At 37.1% G+C, this 25,059-nt stretch overlaps 1 protein-coding gene across 1 annotated transcript; it reads left to right on the top strand.

The window, feature by feature from the left end:
* The first annotated feature begins 1,759 nt into the window (after positions 1-1,759).
* LOC136205899 (regulatory-associated protein of TOR 1) lies at positions 1,760-24,088 on the top strand. Its single transcript, XM_065996747.1, has 23 exons — positions 1,760-2,463; positions 9,616-9,718; positions 10,167-10,249; positions 10,542-10,700; positions 10,794-10,910; positions 11,038-11,195; positions 12,892-13,046; positions 13,150-13,294; positions 13,384-13,462; positions 15,404-15,505; positions 15,808-15,891; positions 16,006-16,116; positions 16,758-17,111; positions 17,197-17,386; positions 17,834-18,451; positions 18,620-18,952; positions 19,046-19,169; positions 21,908-22,032; positions 22,136-22,281; positions 22,382-22,483; positions 22,715-22,800; positions 23,003-23,084; positions 23,173-24,088. Exons 1-23 carry the CDS (start codon positions 2,164-2,166, stop codon positions 23,509-23,511), a joined length of 4,095 nt encoding a protein of 1,364 aa, XP_065852819.1. The 5' UTR covers positions 1,760-2,163; the 3' UTR covers positions 23,512-24,088.
* The last annotated feature ends 971 nt before the right edge of the window (positions 24,089-25,059 follow it).

Genomic DNA, 25,059 nt, shown 5'->3' with positions numbered 1-25,059 from the left:
TTGACAACCCCTTCCCTGGGCTTCCTCCAACCAACTAACTAGACCTCTTTAACCGGGGAGGGGCGAACCGGGGGCTCTCCTTCAAAACTCTTTGTAATAACAGAGAGTTTTTTCGAGAAGTAAAACCGGAGGTCAGGAATAAAGACAGTCTTCTCAGCAAATAACTCTTCATTCCTCCATTTCCACATTTGGTGACAAATAATAGCGAAGAGAATAGCCCCGTGCTCCATACTGGCCAACAAATTCCCATTAACGCCTTCAGAGAACCAATCAATATCAGAGAACCCCATAAAGGAAGGAAGGATGTGGTGAGGAAGGACCCCTTCCCAAACCTTTCTACTATTCGGGCAATCCCTCAAAGCATGGCACAAGGTTTCCACATGGCCGCTGCATCTGCTACGGACACCAGAAACAGCCAAGTGCCTTCTGTGTCTATCTGCATTCGTGAGGAGCCTGTCTTTGACTCCCAGCCATAGGAAACTCCTAATGCGGCAGGGGACTTTGAGGGCCCAAATGGACTTCCAAATTTCCAAGGGAGGATCAGCCCTATTAGGGGTAAAAGCTTCATAGGCCGATTTGCAAGAATAAGAACCATTATTAGTCAAGGCCCAGCAGTGTCTGTCCTTATCCTCCTCCTGATTACTAATCTTCACACCTCTAATATTAATGAGGGTCTCCAGGCTAAGGAAGGAGTCGAACTTAGACCAGATCCAGTCTCCCTCCGAGTCCACCACATCAGCAATTCTCCAAGAGAGGAGATCATTCGGCGGAGGGGCGATGCACACCTCAATCAACGGTTTGTCACCAATCCATGTGTCATACCAGAAACTAATGGATCTCCCATTACCCACCTCCAAGCCAATCCCCGTACAGAACTCAGCAAAAACAGCACTAAGCCCTTTCCAGAGGAAGGAACAGCTGACAACCCTCTCCTTCGGGCCACCAAAGATTCTATCTTTCCTATACTTGCCGCACAGAAGACGAACCCAAAGGGAGGAGGGGGATTGCCACATTCTCCAAAGAAGCTTCATTAACAGGACTTTATTATTGTCCTTAGCTTGCCTTATACCAAGACCCCCCCTGCTCTTAGGCTGGCAGGCTTCCTTCCAAGGGACCAGGTGAATCTTCCTCCCATCCCCAGACTCTCCCCACAGAAAACGCCGATTAATTTTATCAAGGTCGTTGAGGACCGGCTCTGAGATATTATTAACCTTCAAAATAAACATAGTGCTAATTATCGTTATTTAATAGCTTGTTTCTAACTGTAGTAAATATTTTAGATATAAATAATGTTTGGAAACTCCAATGTAATAATTAATAATAATCAAAAACAGTTCGTTCAAATTTTCTATTACGTAGAATAAAATAATATTGTTCGGAAATTTTAGAACTAAATTTTGTTGGAAACTTTTAGAAGTAATTTTTTTTTTTTGAAAACTAGGAACCGCACCAATCTATCCCGAACTTGGTGGTTAAATTCTACTGCGGTGAAAAGATATCATTTTCTATAAGTTTAAAAAACAATAATTAGAAGAGGATCCACGTAAAGGCGTACGACGACCATCGAATTGAAAAATCGGAGACAAAAATGGATGAAAAGAAATTAAGAAAAAATAAAAATAAAAACAAAAAACTGAAATCCAGGGTCACAAGGAAAGCTTGAACCAAAAAAAAAAAAAACTCACACGGACACACACTTGATCCTGTGTCTATGTTTCACTCCACAAAATCCTATTTTCATCGCCCCACTCTTTTTCTCTTTTTTTTTTTTTTTTTTTTTTTGTGTGCCGCCACTGTTGTATGCGCCTCCATCATCACCACCACCATCCTCCTCCGCCTTCTCGACCTCTTTCTCCCTTTCCTCACCTTTGCTTAGGATTTCCTCTTACCTTCTGAGCTGGATTCTCTCTGCTTTATCTGGCGAATCTCCATGCGCCGCTGGTTCAGCGGTTTTGTTGATTAAAACTAAACCATATCGGGATACCTCTTTCCCAGCATATGATCTATTTCTTTCGATCTCCAAACGCATTACACGTCATTCCTAGGGTTACAACTCGAATTTATTTGGCATGGTTTCTGAATTAGGGCAAAGTTGATTGCTGCTTTTTGTTTAATTCTTCTGTATATTATTTATTTTTACGTTTTGAGGGTTTTGGGATTTGGATGGCATTGGGGGATTTGATGGCTTCTCGGTTTTCACAATCTTCTGTGGCCGTTGTATCCAATCACTATGATGACTATGCTTCGAGTCATGGCGAGGATGCTGTTGATTTGGCCTTGCAGAGGAGAGATGCAGAGACTGCTAGCAGTAGTTATGGCAATGCTGCCGTCACCACTACTAGCTTGAATTATTTGCCCCAGACTATTGTTCTGTGTGAGCTCCGGCATGATTCATTCGAAGCTTCCGTACCGACTGGCCCTTCTGATAGTGGCCTTGTATCCAAATGGCGACCGAAGGACCGAGTAAGAACTGACTTTCACTTCATATCTCTTCCCTTCTTAATTGCTATTTGTTTCTTAGTTGAACTAGAATAAACTTGTGGCGTTCTTAGTCGGGTCTCCTCTGATGGCTGTCTCCGACAGACTAAATGTATCTTATCAAGATGTTGTATTGCAATTTTCTAACCTTCAAGTCTCCCAAAAATATAATGGCTGTTTAGCTGAATCATGGAATTCTTATAGTTAAGTGATTTTGATCTTTGATTTTTTTAGACAATAGATATTAGAGTTCTAAAGCAAGTCATAGCACTTGTGAAGTTCGAGAAAATACCATAAAGCCAACTACATGAAGTTCTAGGCAGGCTGTAATGGTTATTGAGGCCAGTATATTTATGCTGATGTGTGAAAGGAATTGTTGTCTTACTTGTCACAGATCAAGATGTGATCAACCACCTGACAATGTGATTTAGTTTGGGTCTTGATTAACTCATTTGTAACTGTTTCAAATGCTAACTTTTGGCATTTGTTCTGCTTATTTCCATGAAATAGTCTTTTTTGCTTGTCATATCTAGGATGTTCGGATTAGAGCTTAGTGATGCCAATTCTAGGACCTCTGCCAATTCCTTTTAAGGCATTTGGTGTTAGTAAAAGTATATACTTCTTCAGTTTTTGCATCATAGATGCTCGCCTTTTCACTTTTGGTCCAAAAAAATCAGAGTTACTATATGTATCTTTTGCTCTTCAGTTCCCAAAGATTTGAGGAGTTGTACATTGTTATTATTTTGAACGGAGGTCTCACTTCTGGTTTAGATTTATATATATGTTTAGATTTACTTGAATCATTAATTTACACAGACTCATTCATAGTATACATTGGCAGATGAGAGAGAAAGGGAAAGGGTTGTGTATTTTAATGTTTTAGAACTTGAAAATTGGTGGTTTGATACACTTCTTTTCATATGTATTATGCGCATTAACAATGTATTGAGTCAAAATTCAAAATTGAATGATTTTACTGAGACAAATTAAAGTTAAATGACCATTTTGAGACAACCATCGAAGTTCAGAGACCAACAATGCATTTAACCCATATTATATATGTTTTGCTAGTTCTAAAGCAAAATAAAACTTACTATTACTAGGTTACTAGTTCTAAAGTTCTAAACCAAAATAGAACTAATAAAAAAAGACTTTACACTTGTTCATTAACATAAATTATTTGTATGATCATGATTTAGATATTGACAAATTTAATTTGTAGTTTGCTCTATTAGTTTGATTTGGCCACCATGACAAAGTCTTTTTTTGTCCTTAGTATTTAGTTGCACTAGTTTGCACTATTATATAACAAAATGGTTGACCAAATTTCATGCTCTTCTTATTATTAAGATATTTTTGAATTACTGGTAAGGATGCTTTTATTGGACAAAATTATCAAAGATGGAAGAAATCAGCCTGATTTACTTCCAGCCTTCCTATTTAAGAATTTCTGAGGGGACGTTTGTTTTATGGGTTTCAAGAAAGGGTAAGGGAAAGAGGAGACATGATTCCTTTTGTTGTTGTTTGTTTAATCAATTTAGTGATTCTAATTACCCTCTTTTCTTTTTGGGCAAATCCCGAACTCTTCTAACTTGATTATCCACACCTCAACAGGGCATTCGGTATTTGATGGGATAGGGATAAAGGTTATGATAGAGATAAGGATAAAAGATTGGGACAGGGATAAGAATACAAGTGATTAATTTAAGAATGTAGAATATGTAGGTATAAAAAATTATTGTTAAAAAAATCCACAACTCATGGTTAATTTTCTCCTTTGAACCAAACAGTCACAAAGGGAATCAGGGGCATGTCATTCCCTTTCTGGAGCATACATCAACAGATAGGGGAATTCAGGGTTATTCCTTTCTTTTCTCCTCATTTCCTTTCTGGATTCCTTTCCATTGCCCCTTTGCCTACCAAACGCCTCCTAATTGTTTCCTTTATATTTTTTTTTATAAAGGAAACAATTAGAACTTCTTAAATAGGAAGGCTGGTAAATAATTGTTTCTTTTATTTAATAAAGGAAACAGTTTGTAATTCTTAGATAGGAAGGTTGGTAAATAAGGATATAATTATGAAGGAAACAATTAGAAATTCTGAAATAGGAATGCTGGAGTAAATCTGGTTGATTTCTTCCTTCTTTGATAATTCTTTCCAATAGAAGCATCCATACGTATAAAAAAAACAATGGGCAGCAAAGCAAAGAAGAGTTGAAAAAAATTGGGCAGCATAACATCATAGATATGGATTATGGAGAAAAGAAGAGATAAAAAGAAGATGAAGAGAAGAATTATATAGCTTAAAAAAAGAAAGATACTGCCAGAGGATGAAGAAAAGGAGAAATGAAAAGAGAAATCATCATACCTGTTGTTGCCGGAGATATTTTGACCCAAAAGGATTTACATTTTTTTTAATCTAGATTAAAACACCTCAGGTGCTAGAGGCCACTGCCTCTTGCCCAGGCCGCCTCTCACCTGAAGAGCTGAGGCGGTTGCCTTTGGCAGGCCGCCTTCCCGTGAACGCCTTTTAAAACTATGTCTCCATACATTAAATTTATGAATCAAAATTCAAGTTTGAAAACAATGCTGTAAATATTTTACCATGATTTTCTATCAGACGATAGATAACAACAACAGCAACAACAACAAAGCCTTAGTCCCAAAATGATTCGGGGTTGGCTAACATGAGCCGTCATACGAAACCGTGAAATCAAGTCGTGTCAGCGATATAAATTCTCTCCCTCCACTCCGTCCTATCCACTATCATATTTTCCTCAATCCCCAATAAACTCATATCACTCTTAATCACCATCTTCCAAGTTTGCGTAGGCCTTCCCCTACCCCTCACCATTGCATCCCTTTGCCACTCTTCAATCCTTCTAACCGGTGCTCTTCATCTTACTACAAATGATACTATGTTTTAATATCAGACAATAGATATTAAAACATATTCTGCTGCAAAGAAACCTTGAAACTATACTCTGTTATGTGGATATAGGTGTTCCTATTGTGATTTGTCCACTTCATAGTTATTAAAGGCACATGGCGCACTAAGGCGCAAGGGGGTCCTGGAGCCATGGTGCGTGCCAAAGCAGACACAAGGCGCATTAACAAAAATAAAATTTATAAAAATATAAATGATAATATTTTGGCAGGGGAAGGCTTGCCCCCAGTACACCCTTGTGGTGGGACCCCTCCCCGGACCCTCGCTCAGCGGGGGACGCGTAGTGCGACCGGGCCGCCCTTTTTTTTTTTTTATAAATGATAATATTTAAAATATAAGAAATTCTAAATTCTAAATCAAAATGTTATAAATACTAAACCATGACAACATTCTGTTTCTACACATGCATAAGCATAACATAGCTATTAAATTATTAATGTTTGTTACTGATTGTACACGTACGTAGGCAAACACAATTCTGCTTGTACAAACTTAGTACAAACATATTACAAACCTAGTAGTGATAGTACGAAGCAAAGACATGGTGGAACCAATCAAATATCAAATTTCAATTCTGTTTGTACACGTGCATAATAATTGAATGCAAACACAATTCTATTTGTACAAACATAGTACAAAGTACAAACACAGTGGATTAAATCAAATATCAATTTAGAATCAGCACACAGAGCACTGGAACTAAACATTAAACTGAAGGGGAAGTTTATTAGATCATTGTGTTGTCAATTGTGGAGCTCTGACTCTTACTCTTCCAATTCAAACGTGTATCTTTTGTTTTCTTTCTTTGTTTTTTGTGTATTTTCGACTCTTAGATGTGTCTAATCCAATGGTGAACATAAACCTACAATAATAATGTTTGTTTAAGTGTTTGTCACTGTTTGTACACGTGCATTAGCATAATAATTGTATACGTAGGCGAATACAATTCTGCTTGTACAAACTTAGTACAAACATATTACAAACCTAGTAGTGATAGTATGAAGTACATACATTGTGGAATCAATCAAAATATCAATTTTCAATTCTGTTCGTACACGTGCATAATAATTGAATGCAAACACAGTTCTGTTTGTACAAACATAGTACAAAGTACAAACACGGTGGAATAAATCAAATATCAATTTAGAATCAGAGCACATAGCACTAGAACTAAGCAGTAAACAGAAGCGGAAGTTTATTAGATCATTGTGTTGTCAGTTGTGCGGCTCTGACTCTTACTCTTCCAATTCAAACATGTATCTTTTGTTTTGTTTCTTTGTTTCTTTGTTTATTTTCGACCCTTAGATGTGTCTCTAATCCAATGGTGAACATAAACCTACAATAAAACACCTAAAAAACCCCTAAATACATGTGCCACCAAGGCGGGCCTCTGATCTCTGTGCCTTGGCACACAAAGGCACGCCTAGCGCACGCCAAGGTGGCTGCGCCCACCATGGAGGGTGGTGAGGCGCTAGGCATGGAGCCTTGTGCGCCATGCGCCTTTGGCGCGCCATTAATAACTATGGTTTACTTTGCCGTAGTTGTTAAAGGCGCAAGGCACACTAAGGCGCTAGGGGCCTGGAGCCTAGGCGCAAGGCTCAAGCGTGCTCCTGGTGAACAGAAGGTACAACAGCAACAACAACAACAACAAAGCCTTAGTCCCGAAATGATTCGGGGGAACAGAAGGTACAGAAGAAAAAAAATAGTTACAAAATCTAATTATTAATATTTGATACTAATGTCGCTGATACTCTATTAGTCTATTAGTAGTTAAGGCACAAGTTATTATGAACTAAAAAACACATTTATAACCAGACAAATAAGACAACCACATAAAAACATAATATTAAACGTCAAAAACGTCAAGTGTTGACAACAGAGACTATATACTAGAATTGCAACAGGCTTCTGGTGGTTTATTGGGTCGCACTGAAGAAGGAGCTCCTCTTCTTTAAGTCTCTTACTCTTCTTCCCTCCCTTCTACTTTTACGTTTTATCCTCTTTACTTAGATCAATGGTTTAGATTTAAGTTTACTGATTAGGATAAGTGGTTAAGATTAATCAACCCTTTATTTTAGGCGCTCCTATAACAACTATGTGCTTCCCTTTTACTTAGTCGTGCCTGCAATAATCATTTTTGTCTCAACCATCCAATGATACTTAATAGGAAATAATGGTCGCTTTTAAAAAAAAATTAAAATTATCATAAAATTTCATTATCAGTGTATTAATTGGATATATGATAATCAAGTATGAAGTTAAAATATTCCCAACTTACGAAAGAATATGAAGGCTCTTCACATATTTTTTTTTTTTTGTAATGAATCATTGGTAGATTAAGAGGGCGAGCCTCGGCGCAATGGTAAACGTTGTTGTCGTGTGACCAAGAGGTCACGGGTTCGAGTCTTAGGAGCGGCCTCTTGCCAAAAAAATTGGCAGGGGAAGGCTTGCCCCAGTACACCCTTGTGGTGGGGCCCCTCCCCGGACCCTCGCTTAGTGGTAGATTAAAGTATATGTAGTTATGTGGCCCCTCTCATCCTCCTTTTAACTTAGACAATTGAAGTGTGTTTTCTAATAACTAAATCTCCTCATTCAAGCTCTCCCATATTACTCATGTGGTGTTTGTTTGTTAGAATTTAACCATCCTAACTTGGAAACAATTTCCTTGAAATAGATTTTTGAGGCAAGTAGTTACAGGAATTTAACTTTATTATGTTTGGTTGAATCTAATACTTCTTCATTTATGGTTTAAGTATTCTATTTGTTAAATTATAGAAATGTGCAAATACATAAATTAAATTACGATGGATGCTATATTGAAAAATTTCTTTAGATTTTCTTATACAATCACGATTTCAATATTATGATTGGAAGTGCATGTGTTTAAATTAAACTAAATATCCAATTAAATTATTCAAAGTCATGCATTTTGAACTTCATAATGTCGGTTCATGTTTGAACTTTCTTTTATCTTTATTGTTTTATCATAAAATGGTCATGAATCCAAAATAAATGAATAAAAATGAAAATATTCGTAAAGAATATCAAGAATGCAAATAAAGATAAATACTTGTTGAGTTGTTCTAAATTAGTAGTGTCGCAACTCGCAAAGTCTGTAAATGAACAAGCTTATTACAAAGTGTTAGTAGCTAGGTGTTTGTTTTTCTACTATGTTTATATACATTGTAAAATAAGTTTTCCTCTTCATCAAAAAAAGAAGTAAGTTTTCCTCAATTAAGCATGAGAAAGTTGGAAGTAGTAGGACAGGCAGCTTTTGACATTCAGCTTTCAAAGAATATCACAGACATCAAACACTGGAATGCTATTTTCTTAAGTAATTGCAGCAACTAATCACAACTTTGACTGCATCACATTTTACATTCCAATGATTTTGTTTTTTTTGGGGTACTGGGTTATCTTTTGGTTGTTTATCTTCCATTTTAACATTTTCTTAAGTTATTCAGCTTTAATTAACATGCATTTGGCCAAGTCTAATCTTGTTTTCCATTAATTTACTCCTTCATCATTATAAGGACACGATCACGTAGCATATTTCTGAATTTGAACCCTTTGTACTTGAGTTCCCTTATAATGACCTCTTTTATTTCTTCTTATTCATGTTATATGGATCAAACTTATTCCTATGGTTTTATTGTCGATTTCTTGTTCCCTATGTATAGTTTCACAATTGTTGCAATGAGGCTTTGTCTATTCATCTCTTTTGTTCTCTTGATGCAAGGTATGTGGGCAAGTCTTTTGTCATGTCTTACATTTTTTTGGTATTAATCAGATTGTTTATTACTGTTATCTTGGGATGTATGTCTTTTTGCAAAATCTCTTAATGAAGGAAATGCCATTCATCTTGAAGGAGGGGGAAATAGGATTTAAGCCATTAATCACGGGCAGTGTTGTCACATGAAAATACCTCAACTCATGAGTTATCTCATATGATCGAGATTACCTCATTTTGTTCATGGAAATATATTTATTTGTTGACAGGGGTTCGGACAGGAAATATAGTTTATCATGATGTTTAAAGCTTCGTTCTGTCCTTTCCTTTTGGTGATGTTTATTTTGGTCTTGAGACAGCATCAATCAATGCTTGGTGTTTTTCCTTAAGGTTTACTCAATATACTTCCAAGTTTGTTGAGTTCATGGATGTTTTGGTTTAACTCTGAAATCTTTGTGCAGATGAAGACGGGATATGTAGCTCTAGTTTTATGCTTAAATATTAGTGTCGATCCACCCGATGTGATAAAGATATCACCTTGTGCCAGAATGGAGTGCTGGATAGGTGCTTCTTTGAACTGCTGATTTGATACTTCTACTGTTTATATACTGCCATTCTCTTTCTTTCTCTCTATCTCTACACACACACACACACACACTCACTCACACACATGTAGTTAAGGTTTTAATTCAAATTAAATCTAAACAAACTGTAATTAAAATTTTCTGTGGGACTGTAGGAGATACCAGTGTGCTGTTTAACTTAGTCTCTAGTATGCTGTTTATTTCTGAAACTTTTCAAAGGGGGTGAGAGTATGAGAAGTTGCGAATGTTGATTGAATTTTAACACCCTCCAACAAATTACAAATAGCATTTACTACCATCTTTTTATCTTCTCAGAGACCAAGTGAAGCCAGTAAAGCATGATAAAAATATGTTTGCTTTTGAAGAAGAATACTTTTTATAGGTATGGTCAACCTCAGTTGGAGGTTTTAACTTCTTACTCGTTGCAGATCCATTTTCCATGGCACCTCAAAAAGCTCTTGAAACAATTGGGAAAACATTGAGTGTGCAATATGAAAGATGGCAACCTAAGGTGACAGAATTTTTCATGGTTTTTTTTAAATTTTTTTTTTTTTTTTTATATAATGTATTGAGGGCGAGCCTTGGCGCAACGGTAAACGTTGTTGTCGTGTGACCAAGAGGTCACGGGTTCGAGTCTTAGGAGCAGCCTCTTGCTAAATAAATTGGCAGGCTTGCCCCCAATACACTCTTGTGGTGGGACCCCTCCCCGGACCCTCGCTCAACGGGGACGCGTAGTGCGACCGGGCCGCCCTTTATAAGATACTGGCTTTCCTTTTTCAAGCTCAGTGTTGATTTTTGAGCAGGCTCGTTATAAAGTTCAACTTGATCCTACTGTGGATGAAGTTAAGAAACTTTGTAATACATGTCGAAGATATGCCAAGACTGAGAGAGTTCTTTTTCACTACAATGGACATGGTGTTCCGAAGCCAACTGCAAATGGAGAAATCTGGCTGTTCAATAAGGTCTATTGACTTGTTTCTTTAATTTGCTTTATGTTCATTTATATTATTCTCATATTAAAGATTTTGGTTTGGTTCCACATGTGATTGTACCAGAGCTATACTCAGTACATTCCTTTGCCAATTAGTGATCTTGATTCGTGGTTGAAGACGCCATCTATCTATGTCTTTGATTGCTCTGCTGCTGGGATGATTGTAAATGCCTTCTTAGAGGTAGTGGCCAATTTTTACGCTCACTTAAACAAAAAATTTTAGGCATTTTTTACTGTGATGCTTTGTTTGGATGCTACTATCCTACTGGTCGGACTTTTAATGCGTTGTTGTGTTATTCTTCATCCAGCTTCATGACTGGAATTCCCCTAGCACTCCTGGATCTGTGAAGGACTGTATTCTGCTAGCAGCTTGTGAAGCACATGAGACTCTTCCTCAGAGTGCAGAGTTTCCTGCTGATGTGTTTACTTCTTGCCTAACAACACCTATCAAGATGGCATTGAGATGGTGAAACTTCCCTCTGTAGCTGATCTTCATTTTTATATATATTTCAACTTTTTTTTTTGGCCTTAAAACTTATTCCTTGGTTGTTTATATATTATTTATTTTTTAAATTCTTAAATAATTCCATGGAACTGAGACCATAATTATCTAGAACTGGATAGATCTCAGTTCCACATATGTGGCAGGCCTTAATGTGTGATGCCAGTGAGGATTGGTTTTTCGAGCTTTCTTTAAGCATTCGTGTCTTGCTAACTAATTGACCAATATGTGGGAGAACAATGTTTATATCTGGCAGCTCTACCAGGCAAATAGTGAGATGCAATTTGACATAAATATAAGTTCAACTTTTACTCATTTTGTAGCCTAAAGTTCTGAATCTATCTTAGTTTGGGCTGGTTATAAGTCCTCTTCATTCAATCATGTTATGTCCAAATCTTGTAACAAAAAGTCTTGTTTTAATATTATTTTTGTTGAACCTTCATGGGATATCTTTAGATTCTTGTAGTGATGGTTCTTGGAAATTATACACCAAATTAATAGCTGGTTGAGCTTAGAATTATGTGTTTCAGTAGGAATTTTGTTCGAATGATGCCTGTACATGTACCTGCATCTCCATCTTGACTTTGTCCAATGGTACTTCTGATGAATGATTCATGGCATTTTGACTCTCAGAATTCAAAAACTAATTATTTATTTAGCCTTTATGCTGTTTAGTACATCAAAATATTCGTTATCTGTATAATTCATTGACTGCACTCAAATGAATAGGAAAAGTATTAAATAACTGTACTCTATAATGTCAATTTGTGTGGAAATATAAAGTATCTTTTGTATGCTCAATTCATTGCCGTCTCTATGGAGTTCAAAATTAATAGTGCTACTACCCCTCAGGGTATCCCATATTGGCATGCTGAAAATCTGATCTGACATTATTCAGCTTTAAGCGATAACTGTATTTCAGATCCTGTTTATGAGGTCAACTTAAAATTTGTAGGAGGAAATGTTTTCTTCAAACTTAGATATTAATGGCCTTATTTGGTATTTGTTTCGGATAAGAAGGTTAAGCCAGTGCTCTTTTTCGTTATTGATAAGTTTGCTTGTCGTATACCTATTTATGACATTAATGTATTGCAAGTCTCTATCGTTTGACACTTGGTAATTAAAATGTCGCAAGTGCATCTTATGGGAGATTTAAACCCTTAAATTGTTTTTGCTACTGAGTTTCTTGGAGTTGCTGAGTTGGTTGTCATCTGTTGCTGAACCTTGCAAATAGAAGTTTACATGTGATAGGATTGTTACTTTTGTATCATGAGATGCTCTTCCAGAGGTTGTGCCACTTGGTTGGAATTACTGATTTGTATTACATGATACGCTGTCTCTTGCTATTACTTCCGCAGTTTGAATGGAATTGATTGATTGTAAATCATACCTCTAATGATAATATTTCATACATTTTCAATTTTTTAAGAATAATTCATGCTAGTTTTCTGGTCTTACATGATGAATGCATTCCATGTCTATGTTCTGCTTATGTATGTTCGTGTAAACTTTGAACTTTTACCTGCTTTACTGAGATTTACTATATTGATGTGATGTGAGCTTTTCTGTTATGGTTTATATGTTTTGAGGTATTTTAATTGATGTTCAATGCGTGTATGATGCTTTTTAACCTTTTGGTATTTTTTTCGGTGTTCCCCAGGTTCTGCAAGCGTTCGTTACTTCATGAGTCACTTGACTATTCACTGATAGATAAAATTCCTGGTCGGCAGAATGACCGTAAAACACTGCTGGGAGAATTGAATTGGATCTTTACAGCAGTAACAGACACGATCGCCTGGAATGTCCTCCCTCATGGTAAGCTCTAGAAACAATAGTCTTACATTTGCTTTCTTTAGTTGGCTCTTGGCTGTTATCACTCTGTGAATTCACTTCCTTAGTGCTTGATTTTGTTACACAGATATTTTTCAGAGGCTTTTTAGACAGGATTTGCTAGTGGCCAGTCTGTTCAGGAATTTTTTATTGGCTGAGAGAATCATGCGTTCTGCAAATTGTTCCCCAATTTCTTACCCAATGCTGCCTCCAACTCATCAGCATCATATGTGGTATTAGGATAGTCTTTACTTAGCGAATTTGGGATCATTTATGCAACTGTGTTTTTGAACTTACAAATTCAATTTTTTTTTTCCTGCAGGGATGCATGGGATATGGCTGCTGAAATTTGCCTCTCTCAGCTTCCATCTTTGGTTGAGGACCCTAGTGCTGAGTTCCAGGTCTGTAATCAGGATTTTACATAGTGGCTGATACCTAACAAATTGCCATTTAGAAACTGAAAATCATCCCACTGATGCATTATTTATGGTGTCATGTCTGGGTTTCCAATTCACAAGCATCTATAAACTGATTGTTATTGCTTAGAAAGGGGACATATGTAACAGCTGTAGTGGTTCTTCCTTTATATGTTTATGTTGTGCCCTAATCTGCTATAAGTACTCTCCTAAAATATCTCATATTGATTTTACTCTATGGAAGCTGACTCGAACCAATAGCATATAACATTTTTTTTTAGTTTCAGATATTCATTTATTTATGCTTCTTTGTGTATACAAACTAGAAATAATTAGATCTGATTTTTCTCTCTCCTTTTTCCCCCTAGCTGAATTCAGTTTTTGTATAAATATTCCTAGTCATTCTCTGAGATATTTGCTGGAATAAATAATTTAGTGGTCTTTTAATTCACAAACAAAATTGTAGATGTACAGTTTACAACATTATGCTTCCATAGGTCTCATTGCCTGTATTGACCCTGCATAGACATTACATGGGTAACAGCAATACCAGTTCTTTTTCTTTACGTTTCTGTAGTAATTTACTATAAATTACTGGTATTATCTCCTTAAGTTTCTTGATATCACTTTATTTTTAGTACTCTTTGAACGTTGAACTTCAAACTGATAGCATATAGGTTTTCTCTTTTTTTGTTCATTATTATTTTTGGAGGGCGAGCCTTGGCGCAACGGTAAAACGTTGTTGCCGTGTGACCAGAGGTCACGGGTTCGAGTCTTAGGAGCGGCCTCTTGCCAATTAAATTGGCAAGGGAAGGCTTGCCCCCAATACACCCTTGTGGTGGGACCCCTCCCCGGACCCTCGCTCAGCGGGGACGCGTAATGCGACCGGGCCGCCCCCTTTATTATTTTTGGAGAACTAGAAATAATTAGATATACTCCTTTTGTCTAAATTTGGTATTTAGCTATATGGATCTGTCTTTTCATAGCAAACTCGTAAGAAAAAACGATTTTTATAGAGAGATATAGCACTCGGAGCTTGTAATAACTGTCATCAAAGTCATTTGAACTTTCCTCTCCCTTTCTTGACTGTAGTTCTAGTCTCTTGCATTTTCTTACAAGACCATCCATGTGCCAGTATTGCACATGTCCAAGGCACCTTAAGTGTTTTATTTTATCCTCGATAGGTGCTGTGCCGAACTATTTTGACAATCATTCTGATCTTTTCCATCATTTTTGTGTGCACATATCAGCATCATCGTCTTCTATACTCTCATTTTGTTGATATTTGTATACTTACTGCCAGAAATTTATTTTGATAGGTCTTAGCAGGTCGCATAGCTTTTTTATATAGCTTTCCTTTCTGCTTTATGGGTTTATTTCTGTCATGTAACGCCCTTATAGTACTTCTCCATTTCATCCATCCAGCCTTAATCCTATTGTTGATATTCTATTGAGTCTTGTATATTCCCCTCGATATGTATGTTATAGAACTGTTCGCATGATAGGACCTGTGCCCCACTGGGAATGCGCACCTTGTATAAATATGCCCAATACATTGTTGGAATACTTGCTTGAAATGAATTATTCTCCATTAATTTTTGGCTGCAATTTGGTTATTTATGAAGAATTATCTTGCCAATAAGATTTCCTTGTCTGTTAAGTCTGCTAAATAGTGAAATGTTCTTTTAGGCATTTATTGGATCTTTGAATTTTTACATATCTGTGTTGTCATAAAAAGTTCAAAATAGTAGCAATGAATTTCATCTGATTTTTTTGTTAGTGTTCGCATTTCTGTAACTGTTTGTGATTTCATTATATAGAAGTGGTTTTTGACATGATTATCACTATTCACTAGTAACTGAGTTCTGCAACAATGATATTGCTGCTGTTAGTTGTATCCATTAACTGACAGTTTGTTTTGTTCAGTCAAGTCCTTTTTTCACTGAGCAACTGATGGCTTTTGAGGTCTGGTTGGATCATGGATCTGAAGACAAGAAGCCACCAGAGCAATTGCCCATTGTTCTTCAGGTGTGTCACATTTTGTCTGTGCATTGTGTCTGGCCTACCTCACCTTTAATGTCGTCTTTGATTTTAAGTTTTCTGGAGACTTCTGTATAATATCTTTGGTTTCCTATGGGAATTTTGTAAAAGTGCATATAAATTGTATATCTAAGTGAACTGGTGTTTTTGCTCTACATGATCAGACAAAAATTAAGTATTGTTATTATTTAAATATTTACAACATTATCTGTATTATTACCTATAACCCCAATCATTTTACATCCGTTCACTTCTATTTCATTAATTATGCCAAGTATTAATGTTTAAAGGTTCTACTTAGTCAATGCCATCGGTTTAAAGCGCTGGTACTTCTAGGAAGATTCCTTGATATGGGATCCTGGGCGGTAGATCTGGTATGCATTTGTTTTTTCACTTTGGCTGTTACCTTTTCCTTACTGAACTATGACCTTTTTGGTTATGGTTTGTGATGTCATGATTTTTAATGTTCTCTGGCATTGGAATCATAGGCACTATCCGTTGGAATATTTCCATATGTTCTGAAGCTGCTGCAAACCACCACTCCAGAGCTGAGGCAGATTCTTGTATTCATATGGACAAAAATTCTTGCACTTGATAAGGTGATTTTTAGAAGTCATTTCAACTAAGCTTTCATTCTTCTATAATTTGTTCAATCCATTCACCTTTGTCTGTGTACATGTGCTACTGCTATCTAGTTTTTGAAATGTAAAATTCTCTGCTTAGATAAACTCTTCTTGATTTGTAATGTTAGGGAAAAAATGTTATATTGTTCATATTACCTACAGAAAAATGTGGCCATGTATATGTGAATTTGTGTTGCTACTAACAATATTAATGCGCTGTTGGGGGAGGGGGGAGAGTGTGTGGGAGGTGATGAACAGGGTCATCAGCCATCAACTTTAGCATAGTTATCTGTTGGGTTGAGCTGTGTGTGTGCTGACAATGTTATAATTTTTTTAAACATCATGTGTTGCATGACCCATTATGCAGTGGTAGTTCTGCAGCTCCACTGTGTGGTTTACAGTCTTGCCAACTCTATCCTTTATCCTGTTAAAGATTTAAGGATTGCCTTCTTTTTCAAAATTATTGTTCTTTCCTTGAGGGGTGGAGAGAGTTCTTCTCTCTTTTTTGGTGTACGTTGATCCTGTTTTTTTTATTGGAGTAATTGCTCTTGTTTATATATTTGATTATTTTTCACATGGCCTCATTGTAATTTGCTTATTGATTTTGTGTTTCCCAGTCGTGCCAAGTTGATCTTGTTAAGGACGGGGGGCATACATATTTTATCAGGTTTCTTGATAGCATGGAAGCTTATCCAGAACAGCGAGCAATGGCTGCATTTGTGTTGGCTGTTATAGTTGATGGACATAGAAGGGGCCAGGAAGCATGTATTGAAGCGAACTTAGTTCATGTGTGCTTGAGGCACCTTCGGAGTTCCATGCCGAATGAAGGTCAAACTGAACCCCTATTTCTTCAGTGGCTTTGCCTGTGCCTGGGAAAGTTGTGGGAGGATTTCACAGAGGCTCAAGTAATAGGTTTGCAGGCAGATGCACCTGCTATATATGCGCCATTACTGTCTGAGCCCCAACCTGAGGTTTACATTTTCCCAGTTGTTTTGCTATTCTGATATCAATTCATATTCACATTTTGTATCACTTATATAGTCCATTCTATACCAGGTCAGGGCTTCTGCTGTTTTCGCATTGGGTACCTTGCTTGACATTGGGGGTGATGCATGCAGAGATGGCGTTCCTGGTGAAGATGAATGTGATGATGATGAAAAATGTAGAGCTGAAATAAGCATTATTAAAAGCCTACTAAGTGCTGTTTCAGATGGAAGCCCACTGGTCAGAGCAGAAGTTGCTGTAGGTATGCAATCATTATCAAAAAAATTCCTGTGGTTGGGTTTCCTGTTCATGAGTGCTGTAATGATTTATATACTTCAGTTGGTAAGTTGTTAACTGGTTAGCATCATTTTAATTGTTTTTAAAATCCATATAACAATTTGCAGAACTAGATTAGAATCTGGTTGAATTGTACTAATAAGATTAAGATAGCAAGCACTAGTGAACTACTGAAACAAAATTGAAGTTCATATGTTGTAGTAATACAAAATAAGGTAAAATGGAGGTGCTGAATCTTTGAACCTGGACTCCATTTCTTCTTTGAGGGTTTTTCTATTCCATCACCATGAGGACACAGAGAGGGCGATTTGTTGGTGAAGAAAGTCGATATTTTCCCGGTGGTCTGAAGCAATGTTATGATGATTATAACTCAGATCTCATTTGACTTCAATTTTTCATTGTGCCATGACAGCTCTAGCGCGCTTTGCGTTTGGCCACAAGCAGCACCTCAAGTCAATTGCAGCTGCATACTGGAAACCTCAGTCAAATTCTCTGCTGAATTCGTTACCTTCATTGGCCAATGTAAAAAGCACGGGTACTGGATATGCTAATGCAAATCAGTATATGCCACATGCAAGTATCCTTTCATCTCAAATTGGTCCTTTGACGAGAGTTGGCAATGACAACCAATCGCTGGTTCGAGATGGAAGAGTATCCACTAGTAGTCCACTAGCTGCTTCTGGACTTATGCATGGGTCGCCTTTGTCGGACGATTCATCTCAACATTCTGATTCTGGAATGTTGAATGATGTTGTCAGCAATGGGGTTGTACATCATTCGAGGCCAAAACCATTGGATAATGCAATGTATTCACAATGTGTACTGGCTATGTGTACTTTGGCTAAGGATCCTTCTCCACGTATTGCAAGCCTTGGTCGGCGAGTACTTTCCATTATTGGAATTGAACAAGTGGTGGCAAAACCTGTGAACTCCACTGCTAGTAGTGGTCGGTCTGGTGAACTTACAACTTCTCCAACTCCTAGCCTTGCAGGACTAGCTCGCTCATCTTCATGGTTTGACATGAATGCAGGTACTTATTTTTTTATTTTTTATTTCTGTCCCCTATAATTTCAATAAGATTTGAAGTGTTCAGATAATGTTTATATTACTTCTGACTTCCCATGATTTCCCCCATCTTTTCTTTGCCTTCCAAGCCTGTTACTTTCATGTCAATTAACTTCAGAGCTGTTTTTGCCAGGTCATCTACCATTAACATTCAGAACCCCTCCTGTCAGCCCTCCTCGACCAAGTTACTTAACAGCAGGAATGCGTAGAGTTTATTCTTTAGAATTCAGGCCTCACCTTATGAATTCTCCAGATTCAGGACTAGCTGATCCTCTTATAGGTTCTGCTGGATCTTCTGGAAGTTCGGAGCGCAGTTTACTTCCTCAATCAACAATTTATAATTGGAGCTGTGGTCACTTCTCAAAGCCACTTCTTACTGCAGCAGATGATACTGAAGAAATGCTGGCAAAAAGAGAAGAGAGAGAAAAATTTTCCCTGGATCACATTGCCAAGTGTCAGCACTCATGTAAATATATTTTTTAAAATTTCTTTTAATGATTGTTGGTTGAAATTTGTTCTAATTTCATGAGTTCTCTTTTCTGTTTTTCTTTGGTCCTAGCTGTTAGCAAGTTAAATAATCAAATAGCTGGCTGGGATACAAAGTTTGAAACAGGCACAAAGGCGGCCTTGTTTCAGCCTTTTTCTCCTATAGTAATTGCCGCGGATGAAAATGAACGGATAAGGTATGCTAACTATAACCAGGCTTTTTTTTTCATCCCCATCTCTTTATTTGGTGGCCTATTTTGAATTGACTTTTGGAAAAATTATCACATGGATGGGTGACATTTAACTATTAATGATACTGGTGCTTGCTAGCTTGAATTTCCATATGTTTCATGTCTAGCATTTGCTTTCTACAGGTTGGCCTATGCTTATTGTAAAATAATGGGATTTGTCATTTCATGTGCAATTTTATAGGGGTAAACATAAAAGAAAAGTGGGATTGAAACACGATAACACGAAAAGTTTCTCTTCAGATTTTGTTATTTGCCTATGATACTTTGGCTTGTAATTGCTTGGAGGAGTCTGGCAATTTAAGAATTCTGAATTGGGTCCTGATTCCTTTTCAATAGAAAGGAATAGCGAAACCAACCGCGATATTATGGAAGCATTGGTTTATACATTCCTTTTAATAGTTTCAAAATCAGACAATTTTTCTAGAGAGCTAATTACAATTTTGGCTGTTGTTACAAGCTCTGAATCTCATGATAGAAAAACATCATCTATTTCAAATTGTCAGCTTTGCTGGTGTTATTAAATAATTAGAAGTGAGCCAATTTTAACCCCCTTACAAAAAAAAGGGCGGCTCGGTCGCACTACGCGTCCCCGCTGAGCGAGGGTCCGGGGAGGGGTCCCACCACAAGGCTGTACTGGGGGCAAGCCTTCCCCTGCCAATTTATTTGGCAAGAGGCCGCTCCTAAGACTCGAACCCGTGACCTATTGGTCACACGACAACAACGTTTACCGTTGCGCCAAGGCTCGCCCTCTAATTTTAACCCCCTTACATTTGAATAAATTTGCTGGTTGTTGAATTGTGTTTCATAATGTTTAGGAGATTCTTTAAATGGAGTTCATAACTTTGGATATTCAATTTAAAGATGTTATTTAGTCTTATCTTTTGTTTTTGTGTCTCAAATGATTGCTGATAGATTGACATGCTAGCTTTAGAAGTGCATTACTTTTATGTAATCACCATAGCTATTAATGGCGTGCCTAAGGTGCACCAGGCGCAGTGCTTAGTGCCTTAACATACTGAATGGTGGGCGCAGTCGCCCTGGCTCGCCAGGGGCGCCATTGTGTGCAAAGATGCAGTTGCCAAAGGCGTGCCTCGGTGATATAGGTGCTTAGGGTTTCTTAAACTTTTTACTGTAGGTTTAAATTCACCCTTGGATTAGATGTGATCTGAGGGTCCCAAAAAGGGGCGGAGGGGCCGGTGCATTACGCGTTCCCGCTTAAGCGCAAGCCTTCCCCTGCCAATATTTTGGCAAGAGGTCGCTCCTAAGACTCGAACCCGTGACCTCTCAGAAACAAATAAACTGTTGAAGAAAGTGCATATAACACTAGAGTAGGAAAAAGGGGTAAAGTATCATCTTCTAGTGTTTGTGGAAAAGCTCCTGCAGTTGTTCGAGATGAGGAGGAAGAAGAAACTGATTTTGTTGATGAGGATGAAGAGGATCAGTTTCATGAACAAGAGTTTGATGATGCTTTAGATGAGGAGTGATGGATTTGGAGAGTTTTGATGAGGAGCAGCTATTAGTCAACTTAGGATTTACTATTAGTTGAACAATTGAACTTTAGCTTTATAATATGAGGTTTATAGCATGTTAGAATTTATTTATAATTAAGAATGTCATGGTTTAGTATTCATTGGATTTTTATTTTAGCTTTATAGTTTTATAATTTTTATTTTTGTAAGTGCGCCTTGTGTCGCTATGGCACGTTCCATGGCCATGCGCCAAGGCTCCAAGACCCCTAGCGCCTAAGTGCGCCATGTGCCTTTAGTAACTATGGCAATCATACATTGATTTGGTTCTTGATCCTGTTTTATATTTTGTAAAATTATCTGTTTCCAAGCAGCAGCAAATTTTGTGCACATTGGTTCAAATCTTGTTTGTTTCTTCTGGTTGTTTTAACTGAATGATTGTTGTTTATTTTGCTGCATGCAAGTAGTTTCTTCAACTTGGACACTTCCGGGTAGTATACTTGTTTCTTGCATTCCTTCATTGACGACTTCTGAATTGTTTGCACATTGGCTCATATCTTGTTTGTTCCTTCCTTTGGAGTTTCATAGCTGAATGGATGGTGCTTATTTTGCTGCATGCAAATAGTTTCTTCAACTTGGATACCTCTGTAGTATATTTGTTTCTTGCATTCCTTTGTTAAAATTTTGTGCACATCTGTTCCAATCTTTTTTTCCTCTATCCTTCAGAGGTCATAGCTGAATGCTTGGTGCTTATTTTGCTTTATGCAAATAGTTTCTTCAGCTTGGACTTCTGAGTGAATTTCAGATATGAAGATAAAAAGGATGATCATATGTTCTATGTGTTTCCTGGCATCTATGAACTTTTCAACCCTATCATTTTTGTTCAAATTATACGGGTAATTGAAATAAAATACACACAAGCCATTTTTATAAATGTTTGTGATGCTAAGGAGTTGATTAATAATGGAGATTGTCTGCACAATTAAGTAAGATGAGAGATTTCTATTTGAATAGATGGTTTTTAACTTTTTAATGCTTGTAATTGTTGAATTACAGTTTACTACTTTTAATTGTTGAATTAGTATGTATGATGAAGGAATGACACTTTTCTGCTCATATCTTACATTGCAGATGATCTGGTTATATTAGACCCTGTTCCCTTTTGTCATGTCATTTCCGCTGTTGATTTGTGCTTATTTTTTACTTCATTCTTCTCAGGGTTTGGAATTATGAGGATGCAACTCTTCTTAATGGATTTGACAATCATGATTTTCCCGACAAAGGGATTTCTAAGCTGTGTCTTGTAAATGAGCTTGATGAAAGTTTGCTTCTTGTAGCTTCAGGTAATATTAATTTCTTTTGTGAGGATTGTTTCTAGCTCGTGATATTAATTTGACTGATTATATTGTAACCATAAAAATCTTTTCCCTGTTTAATTTGATGTAGGTGATGGAAATATTCGGATTTGGAAGGACTATACTATGAAGGGTAAACAAAAGCTTGTTACTGCATTTTCTTCAGTCCAGGGTCATAAGCCTGGTGTTCGCAGTTTGAATGCTGTTGTGGATTGGCAACAACAATCTGGGTATCTGGTAATTGCTTACTTCAAGATTTTCTAATTGTTTCCAAACTCTCATCCTGACATTTGAGAATTATGGCTTAACATTTGTTTTTTGGGCTGTTCCTCTCCAGTATGCTTCGGGCGAGCTATCCTCCATCATGCTTTGGGACCTGGATAAAGAGCAACTTGTCAATTCTATTCCATCATCATCTGATTGCAGCATCTCAGCTTTGGTGAGTGAATTTTTTTAGGGATGTGTATCAATCCGTGCGTAAAATATTAGCCTTTCATTCTTCTCCTTCTCAACCAACCTCATCATAATATGTGATTTTATCATGTATAGCTTTAGACCTCAACAAAGAACTTCTATCAATCTGTTGCTCAACATTGTAATAATGTCTTGACATTAGACCTTAATTCCGAGCATCTTGTTGATAGAACTTTTATTGCATCTTCATGTGCAGGCTGCTTCTCAAGTTCACGGGGGTCAATTTGCTGCTGGTTTTGTGGACGGTTCTGTCAGACTGTATGATGTCCGGACACCTGAAATGTAAGCATTTTACTGGAGGTCCTTCTGGCATGATGCATGAGTTAATGTTATGTGCTATTAATACTTCTTTGTGCTCTAAAATTTTTAAGTGCTATCTGTTTACTGGGGTTTGTATGATAAGTGAGGTTGAATATTGAGAATCTTTCATGACTAAATTGATCTTTTCCTTTCTAATTTCTGTGATATTCTGCATCTTTCTTAGGCTTGTTTGTGCTAAACGGCCACATACAAAGGTAGAAAGAGTTGTTGGTATTGGATTTCAACCTGGTCTTGATCCTGGAAAGGTAAGGAGAGCAAAATTATCATGTTTAGATGGGGTCTAATTTTATGTTTATGTATTAAGTTTGTTTGTGTTGTTGAATTGTATTTCAGTTTGTGAGTGCTTCTCAGGCTGGTGACATTGAGTTCCTAGATGTAAGGAATCCTAGGGACACTTACATAACAATTAATGCTCATAGGGGCTCACTTACTGCATTAGCTGTTCATAGGCACGCCCCTATAATTGCGAGTGGCTCCGCAAAACAAATCATTAAAGTGTTCAGTCTCGAGGGAGAAGTACTTGGAACGATTAGGTATTACTCAACCTTTATGGCCCAGAAGATTGGCCCGGTTAGCTGTCTAACCTTCCATCCGTACCAAGTACTGCTTGCTGCTGGTGCTGCAGATGCATGTGTTTCAATATATACTGATGACAACTCACAAGCCAGGTGAATGCAATCAGATTCTTTACTGCCATGCCCATGTTGCGAATCGTCCTGTATTGTCGGGTGGCAGTAAAAGGGAAATGGAAGAACACCCTTGTTAAGGTAATTGATGTTGTTTTGGTGACGAGATGCATGCTTGGGTTGGGAATGGAGTCCAGCATTTGTATGTTACATATTCATTAGCCTCCAGTGACAAGTGTAGTGTATTCGGGGCAGCCATACAAGATGGGAAGGAAGTGGTGCATATGCGTGGGTGGGGGCTTTGGGAAATAATTGTTATTGTTATTATGGGTAAATGTGTGTAAATAGTTTTTTTTTTTTTTTAATTATTATTATTCATCTTGTGTGTTAATTGATCCTTTTAATCCATCTATCCATCCATCCATCCCTTTGCTCATTGTAAAAGCAACAGTTTGTCATGTCATCTTATAATGTAATGTAAGCGATGCAGAGAGAGTTAGTTGATATGATGTGGAGGATACCATTACCATCCCCTTGAAAGGAAAGGAAAGGAAGGGGGAACGGGAATGGAAATCCAAAATGTTAAAAGTGTTTTGTTTATCATCTCTCCTCTTGTGTTTTAATATCATTCTAACACACCCACAACGCTAGCTAGCAGCTTTTATGCGTGACCTAGTTTTGTTTCTTATCTTCAGTTGATTATCGAGCAAGTGATGTTCAAATATTTTGATGTGTTAATGCAAGTGACAATTATCTATAGAATATTAATATTGGTATTGATAATTATAATAACTACTCCCTCCGGTCCACAATAGAAGTCTTTTAAGGTTAATGCACACTAATTAAGAAATACAATTAATTATATGTAAAAGACTTTGTTACTCTTGTAATAATTGTATCTACTAGTAACTTTATCTATTCCCAAGATAAAAAAGTCAACTTAAATAGGGGTATATTTGGTAAAAGTAAATTAATGTGCATTGATTTAAGCAAAATGTCATGTATTGTGGAACAAAAAAAATCTCTAGAAAGACTTCTATTGTGGACCGGAGGGAGTATCAATACTAATGCGGATGTTTTACATGATGTGGATATTAAAACCCTAATATGAGTTAATAAGATTTAATATTAAAGTAAGAATATTGGATTTTGCCTACATTGTTGTACTAATATGTTGTCACCAAACCTACACTTCAATTCCTTAGCCTTTTCACTTTGATCCTTTATGATCTGATTGATTGGATTGTTACGTGTAATGTGTCAAACAAAAAGATTAGGAGAAGTGAAACTAGATCATCAAAGGAAGATGCCTAGTCCGAGGATGAAGTGGCTTTTCTTGAAGGAGAAACAGTTGTCTAGCTTGAGTCTTCTCGATTGGATTCAACTGTACTATGTCTCGAATCCTCTCAAGTTGATATTTCCAAATCCTCTCGAATCCTCTTGTGCGTTCAATCCTATATCCACATTCGTTGCTCTTTGCATACGCCTTATATGTTTAAGCAAATGATTCAAAGTATCTTTACTTTGTTTATTTTGAAAAAAACTTTATATTCCATTCGCCACTATAGGCTTATATGTATCACCCCTTTAGAAA

Source organism: Euphorbia lathyris, chromosome 9 (genome assembly GCF_963576675.1).
Source record: "Euphorbia lathyris chromosome 9, ddEupLath1.1, whole genome shotgun sequence".
Lineage (NCBI taxonomy): Eukaryota > Viridiplantae > Streptophyta > Magnoliopsida > Malpighiales > Euphorbiaceae > Euphorbia > Euphorbia lathyris.
This window is presented reverse-complemented; position numbering and strand designations above follow the sequence as displayed.

What these genes read in the sequence shown, in the direction of transcription:
- LOC136205899 (XM_065996747.1), top strand. Translation starts at nt 2,164, where the DNA reads ATGGCATTGGGGGATTTGATGGCTTCTCGGTTTTCACAATCTTCTGTG. An exon ending in GATGTCCGGACACCTGAAAT is followed by an intron (nt 22,801 to 23,002) that starts GTAAGCATTTTA and finishes CATCTTTCTTAG; the next exon opens with GCTTGTTTGTGCTAAACGGC. An exon ending in CTGGTCTTGATCCTGGAAAG is followed by an intron (nt 23,085 to 23,172) that starts GTAAGGAGAGCA and finishes ATTGTATTTCAG; the next exon opens with TTTGTGAGTGCTTCTCAGGC.